General features: G+C 44.5%; 1 protein-coding gene across 1 annotated transcript in view; it reads right to left on the reverse strand.

Annotated features, from left to right (window-relative positions):
- LOC122257932 (multiple PDZ domain protein) overlaps positions 1-7,500 on the reverse strand; it is a 618,627-nt gene that overhangs the window by 108,986 nt on the left and 502,141 nt on the right. Inside the window, 1 exon segment of the mRNA XM_086543725.1 lies at positions 6,916-6,985. Coding sequence (XP_086399851.1) covers positions 6,916-6,985 — 70 coding nt within the window.

Below are 7,500 nucleotides of genomic sequence, written 5' to 3' on the forward strand. Positions count from 1 at the left end.
CATCATCATCATCATCATCATCATCACAATCATTGACTACATCCCTCTATCCATCATCGCAATCACTGACATCATCATCACCATCACTCACTGCCTTCACCATCATAATCATTCCTCTTCCTCTTGCTCTCTCTTCCTTCTCGCCTCGTCCCGCCTCTCTCTCACACCATATTGGGAAAAAGAATGAGAGGCGAAGGAGGATTACAAGAAAAGAAAAAGAAGGCATAATAAGAATACAGAAGAAAATTAAAGAAAAAAAAACATAACAACAACAAAGAAGAATATGAGAGAGAGAAAAAAAAACATCGTTAAAAAAAGAAAGAAAGACAGATTCACGAGAGCGAGAGGCGAGGTGGCGAAAGAGAGTAAGCGAGAAACGGAGGGAGAAGGAGGAGAGGAGCAGGGGAATAATGCGAGGGGAGAGACACGAACAGATAGAGACAAACGACGCGACTCAAGCGCCTAAACAACCGGAGAGAGACGAAGGCCACTGCGCCACGAGGAGCTGCTGGAACAAACGATACAATAAGATGCACCGAAACCCATTCGACATGTCCTTGCTCACGCCCACACAACAACGGCATCCATTCTTGCACCCGTGATTTTGTACACAGCGCATGCACTGCCACAAATCTTGCAGCTGGAGTTTATACAGCCTACCGAATCCAACGGGGGGGGGGGGGGGGGGGCTTTGCATGCATTGCAATATCTTGCAAACAAAACGGAAGTCCCTGTCAAGAGTTATATTCTGCACAATAGCACATGCAAGGGCTAGCGAGGGTGTAAGACTGGAAAGCTGAAGTACACCCGGTGCCATCGTACGAGTAAAAGCCCACACGAGGGAGCATAACTAGCCAGAATAAAAAAAAAAGAGCCTGAAAAGGTCAAAGGAAGAGAAGGGCGAGTGAAAAAGGGTGAATCGATGAATCAATTTCCTCCCCCTTCCCCCCCCCCCTCCTCTACTCTTCATCCCCCCGCTCTCTCCCTAAGAGTGAATCAATTTTACGTTCGCTTTCCACTTGAGTCTCCCCGCACGCACACCCGCACGCCCGCCCGCCCGCCCGCCGACGGATGGCCTTTCGGGCGCAGGTGGCTGTCGCTGAGCGCTTCGTCACGGTCGGCACTGGAGACGAACCTTCTGGCGGAATGGATTTTACGCGGGGGGAGGGGGCGGTCTTTTTAATTATGATTGTATAATTGTTATCAAGAATGATGGAACTCGTAATTGCAATCATTTCCAAATTAATAACAAAGATAGCAATACCCCATCATTATCCATAACAATAATAGTGAAATGTATATATGTATATGTATATGTATATATATATATATATATATATGTATATATATGTATATATATCCATATATATACATATATATAATCATTATCACTATTATCATAATCATTATCTTTATTATTATTATTGTTATCAATACTATTATCATTATCATAATTATTATCATAAATACCATTGTTACTGTTATCATTGTCATTATCATTATCATTATCATTATCAATATCATTATCACTATTATCATTTTCATTATCATAATTATAGAAACGTAGTAATAATACCAACAGTAATAACAGTAATAATATGAAACAGTGGAATGCGGGGGCGAATCTATATATCCTAATAACCCGCGCTCCTAAATAGGGTATCAATAAATATTTCCAATTCCCATCAATAACAAATAATGAACCCTATCGAAACCATCATTAAAGCAGGAAATATCCATTAAATCCAATCCCAAACAAACATTAACACCCAATAAAACAGGAATATTAACAGGGTTCTTTTTCCTTTCAGCCGCTCTTCAATAATCGCCCACTCAGCGGAACGGCATTTCAAAAATCTTCATTCTCTCCCCCTCGCCCTCTTCATCATCATATCCCCGTTCATTGTGCAGCTGAGGGCCAGATGGTGCACTTGCGATAGAAGCTGTGTGGAAAAGCCAATATTATCGTTATCGTTTTCATTTTCGTTATCGTTATTGTTATCATTATCATTATCATTATCATTATCATTACTCCTTACTGTCTTATTCGCCACGATTTTACTATCGTTTCTTTTTCCTTTCTTCAAAATTTGGCCCAAAAATGCAATCACTGTCATCACTACTGTTTATCATAATGCTCATCACATGCCCGTTTTTGACGGTTTCTCAATGACATCACCAACACCATTAAAATCATCATCAGTGGCACGTTACAAACTGCAAACTAACAGTGCAATGATCCGCCAGTGCAATAATCGTGGAACAAAAAAGGACGAGAGTCAAAGACGATATGAACCGAATATGTCAATAAAATTCGAACGCGTTCCAGAGAATCTCGTTTTATAGTCTCGCTACAAAGGTCAGAGCGATGTCTTTAAGAGGCACTTGTAAACTTAAGAAATAAAGAAGACTCGTCATTTAAACACTCGGCTCACGAAACGCCTTCAAAAGAGACTAAAGCAGCATCTGACTGACTTACTGACTGATAGACTGTCTGACTGTCTGGCTATCTGACTTTCTGTCTGACTGTCTGTCTGACTGACTGACTTTTCTCTTTCTCTCTGGTTCCTCCTTCCTCCCTCCTTGCTTCCTCCCCACTGTGCAAGAGAGAGAAAAACAACGCGTGCTCTATTCGCACAGATCCTTTTGAGCGACTCTCCTCCCCCATCCCCTCTTCTCTCCTCCCTCCTTCTCCTCTTCCTCCCTCCATCCTTCTTTATTCTTCCTTCTTCCTCCTTCCTCTTCCTACACTCCTCCTCCTTCCTCCTCCTCCTCCCTCCTTCCTCCTTCCTCCTTCCTCCTTCCACCTCCCACCTCCATCCTCCCTCCTCCCTCCTCCCACCTCCTCCTACTCCCTCCTCCTTCTACCGCCCTCCCCCCTCCCCCCTCCCACCTCCTCCCCCCCTCCCTCCTCCTCTCCCTCTCCCACCTCCCCCCTTCCTCCTCCTCCTCCAGAATAGTATCAACTTCAGCCAGTCATCCACTCGATCGCCTCGGCATAATGCTTCTTCAGACCAAGGCAAGAGCACGCGAAAATCACCCTTGACGACACCCGCCTATTCCTCCCGGCTTTCGGCGAGATACTCTTAACTGAGGAGAGCTGCTCGCCCCGCTGCCTTCTCTAACAATAAAGTAGTAATCCCCCCCCTCCCCCACCTTTCCCTAAGATAGCCAAGTCAAACCGCGAGGACTTTGAAGACTGAAGGGGAAAAAAAGACAAATCAAACCACCGTCATTCTCATCAGAATAAAAATCGTTCCAAATCGCCATCCTTCCATTCCAACTAAAAAGAAAAAAAAAATCAATCCCGATCCAGAATTCCAAATCTTAGGAATATCAAGAAGGGGGGAGGAAGGAGGTGAGAGGTAATAGGGAATGAAACGTAATTGGGAGTGAGGGAGAGCCATAAATAGGAGCGCGATACCCGAGCTGCAGCCGGGCACGAGGGAGAGGAGCCTCATGATAACACAGAGGGAAATCCCGTAAACAAAAGACAGACACAAAACATCTTGCGTTACAGGCCGTGTAAAAAAGCGAGAAAATGTATAAGAGCTTTAGGTAGTGGGAGGGGGAGGGGGAGTGGGAGTGGGAGTGGGAGTGGGAGTGGGAGGGGGAGGGGGAGGGGGAGAGAGAGAGAGAGAGAGAGAGAGAGAGAGAGAGAGAGAGAGAGAGAGAGAGAGAGAGAGGAGAGAGAGGGGGAGAGAGAGAGAGAGAGGGGAGAGAGAGAGGAGAGAGAGAGAGAGAGAGAGGAGAGAGAGAGAGGGAGAGAGGGAGAGAGAGAGAGAGAGAGAGAGAGAGAGAGAGAGAGGAGAGAGAGAGAGAGAGAGAGAGAGGAGAGAGAGAGAGAGAGAGAGAGAGAGAGAGAGAAGAGGAGAGAGAGATAGAGAGAGAGAGAGAGAGAGAGAGAGAGAGAGAGAGAGAGAGAGAGAGAGAGAGAGAGAGAGAGAGAGAGAGAGAGAGAGAGAGAGAGAGAGAGAGAGAGAGAGAGAGAGAGAGAGAGAGAGAGAGAGAGAGAGAGAGGGAGACAGAAAGAGAGGGAGAGACAGAAAGAGAGGGAGAGACAGAAGGACAGAGAGAGACAGAAAGATAGAGAGAGAGACAGAAAGAGAGAGAGAGAGACAGAAAGAGAGATAGAGACAGAAAGAGAGAGAGAGCGACAGAAAGAGGCAGAGAGACAGAAAGAGAGATAGATACAGAAAGAGAGAGAGATATAGACAGAAAGAGGCAGAGAGACAGAAAGAGAGATAGAGACAGAAAGAGAGATAGAGACAGAAAGAGGCAGAGAGTGAAAGAGCCAGAGAGAGAAAATCTTAAAGAGGCAGAAAGCGAGTGACAAACTCGCAAGCCTAGCAAGCTACTCTACCGATCGAACGAGTGAACAGATTAATTTGCAAAATCTGTCCCTGCGGCCAAGTGGTGCGGGAGAGTGCGCGCACCTGAGGGAGTGTAATGAAGGCTAAACTAATGAGACGCAAGTGTACACACACACACACACGTAATCACGCCGCTTTTGCCCGTCTCAGTGTGTAGCGATGTGGGCATGGTTATTAGACGTTTTTTCTCTCTTTTTTTCGTTTTTTTTTTTCAAGGAAGGAAATTTGTACTGCATGGCAACTGCAGTGAAGCTAAAATTCGGGTATGAAACTGCATGCAGCCGGTTTTAACTGCCAATAATAATTAATGGACAAGTATTCGCCCATCTATAAATCACACGGTGTTTTATGAATAAATTTCTCTCTCTTTCTCCCTCACTTTTGGAGCTAACCTATTCTATCGCTCAATTTATCTCCTTTTCTCTCTCTCTTCCGTTCCCCTTCCCGTTCCTGTTCCTGTTCCCGTTCTTACTCCCTCTCCCTCTTATCTATATTCTTCTCTCCGTTCTTCCTTAGCTTCCCCTTCCCGTCGTCCTTCTCTCCCAGCTACACTCTCCCTCTCTCCTCTCCCCTCTTCCCTTTCCCTTATTGCCTTTCCCCTCTCCTTTATCTCCTCTCCCATTCCTACCCATCTTCCCTCTCTCTTAACCCATCCCGTATCCATTTTTCTCCCCTCTCTCTCCTACCCCCACTTATCAATTCTTCTCTCCCTTACCAACATCTCCACTCGACTTTCCTCCCTCACCCCCCTACCCCTCCAGCCTCCCCTCCCACTTCACCCCACCAGAAACAAACAAACACACTCCAATCTATTCCCGGATGTAACTAAAAAGACCATCCACTTACAAACGTCCACAGCCTCGCGGCTCCCAACTGCAGCGTGCAATGTCTCGAGAGAATGCCAGAAGTTGCACTTGATTGCCTTCGTCAGATCCGAGAGGAAAAAAAAACGTGTCGAGAAAACTTTCAAGGAGATTTTGTTATTCATTTCTCTTATTCTTTATCAATATGGTCGTTGTTTTTCATGATCATTTAAAATTCACAACGCCTATCACTTTTTCATGTTTTTTTTTTTCGTTTGGTTTTCTTCACTTCTCTTCTACTTCTCTTCTTTACTCTGTTGCTACTCCCATTCCTCACTTATGACCTTTTCTGTATCCCTTCTTTCAAATTTGCTCGCTGATTATTACCTTCTCCTTCGCACCACTCAACATCCATCTCCTTCTCTATATTTTATTCATCTATTAACTCATTTCCTTTGACTGTGTCCTATGCATAATTCTGTTCTAATCTTCCCTCGTGTATACATTTCTCTCAATTATCCCTCAATGTGTCTCCTTAACACTTATCTCCATTTGTATCTATCCCCCTGTCAAAATCTCCTCTTGTGTAATTATAGAAAAATGGACAAGAATCACAAGCACGCACACGCACACGCAAGCACGCACCCCGGAAGAGGAGGAGGAGCGGCACATCATGTATTATGGACGCTTTCGAATATGAAATCCTTGGCGTTCCTTCTTCCTTCCTTCTGCACGACCCGAGTTTTCTCATGGATTTGAACCTTGATATGCTAAGTTCATGTGCATTTATAGTAGTATAATCTTCCTATCTAATCAGCTGGTATAAATCATTCACAATTTATACCAGCCACACCACGCAAAATGCAAAACCGCTCTTTACACCGTACTAAGTATCCCCGACCACACCTTACCTTAAAACAGCAGGCACCAGGATGCCCCTTGCCCTCCTGACCCAACCCAAACCCGAACCCGAATCCTGAACCCGACCTGACTTTCTAAACTTCGCAGACACTCCACGCAGAGGCGCCGAAGGACAAAAGGAACCGAACACGATACGGCGGAATCCCCGGGGGGCCTGCGTCACCCAAGCCGTGGCGCCGCTGTCTGACTTTTCCATCTCTTGCTAGTCTTTCTCTGTCGATCTCTCTCTCTCCATCTCCATCTCCATCTCCATCTCCATCACCATCTCCATCTCCATCTCCATCTCCATCACCATCTTCCTCTCTCCCTCTCTCCTTACTCTACATTCTCTAATTGCTTCGACCACTATGAGAGATGTCTTTACCAAGGGAAATTCTCGTCATTGTTGAGACGTTAAAAGACTTCCACGATTTCATGAGGAAACTTTTTTTTCTAGATTATCTTTTCACATTCGTTCTCGGAAGAAAACACTGTTCAGTATCGCAAGTCTAACAACTATACAGCCAGAATGTTCACACTTCCGATCTTGGTCGCAGGTTCTTGAACGTGTCATGCGCTCGGATCAATTAAATAAACCAATGGTGTGGTATCCAAACATGGAATATACTTTCTGTACAAACCCAAACAACAAATATATCTCTTCTATCATCACCTCAAGAAATGGACGACCACGACTGTAAAAAACACACACAAAAAAAGACCCTTCTCCCCCCCCCCCTCCTAAAAAAAACAATCTACCCTTCTCTGCCGCACCGATGAAGAACAAAAACAAAAACACCCAGACAAAGAAACCGGGACAGAAAACCGGGGACACTTACCTCGTCTTCAAGCGTGACCGGGAACTGGGTGATGGGTTTAATGGCCATCTCCTGTAGGCCGGTCTTCTTCCTGCCGGGAGAAGCAAGAGGGGTCAGTCTCCAGCATACACAAAGTCGTCTCAAGTGGGACTTTAAGTACGAACGAGAAGAAAGCATTGATCTTTTGTTCTTTGTATTTACTTGTTTATTATATATATTTTTAAGAAGGGTTGTATTCCTAGCGATAATTTGATCTCTGGAGAGCCAAAAAAAACATGGGAAAAACAACAATAATTAAGTCAAAAGTTACGGCCATTATGAAACTACTGAAGGCAGAAAAAAAAATATCTTAAAAGGGATCAACAGTCACTCGAGAGGTTAATCCGCTTAACAATTAACAATTAACATTACTGAATGGGCAAGGGAAATCATTACAAGGTTCATTTCCCTTTCACATCATAATGGCTTGCAAAACGGACTTCATATGAATACACTAATAAAAGTACCCAGATCTTTCGATGTCTGCTTTGCATAATAGCCTATACAGCGACTTTTATCTGTTGCATTATTGATATTGCGATGGCTCGATTGGATTAAGCTAATGTA

The sequence above is a fragment of the Penaeus japonicus genome, unplaced genomic scaffold (assembly GCF_977035675.1).
Source record: "Penaeus japonicus unplaced genomic scaffold, GWHDUDI00000001_assembly GWHDUDI00000014, whole genome shotgun sequence".
NCBI classification, from domain to species: Eukaryota; Metazoa; Arthropoda; class Malacostraca; order Decapoda; family Penaeidae; genus Penaeus; species Penaeus japonicus.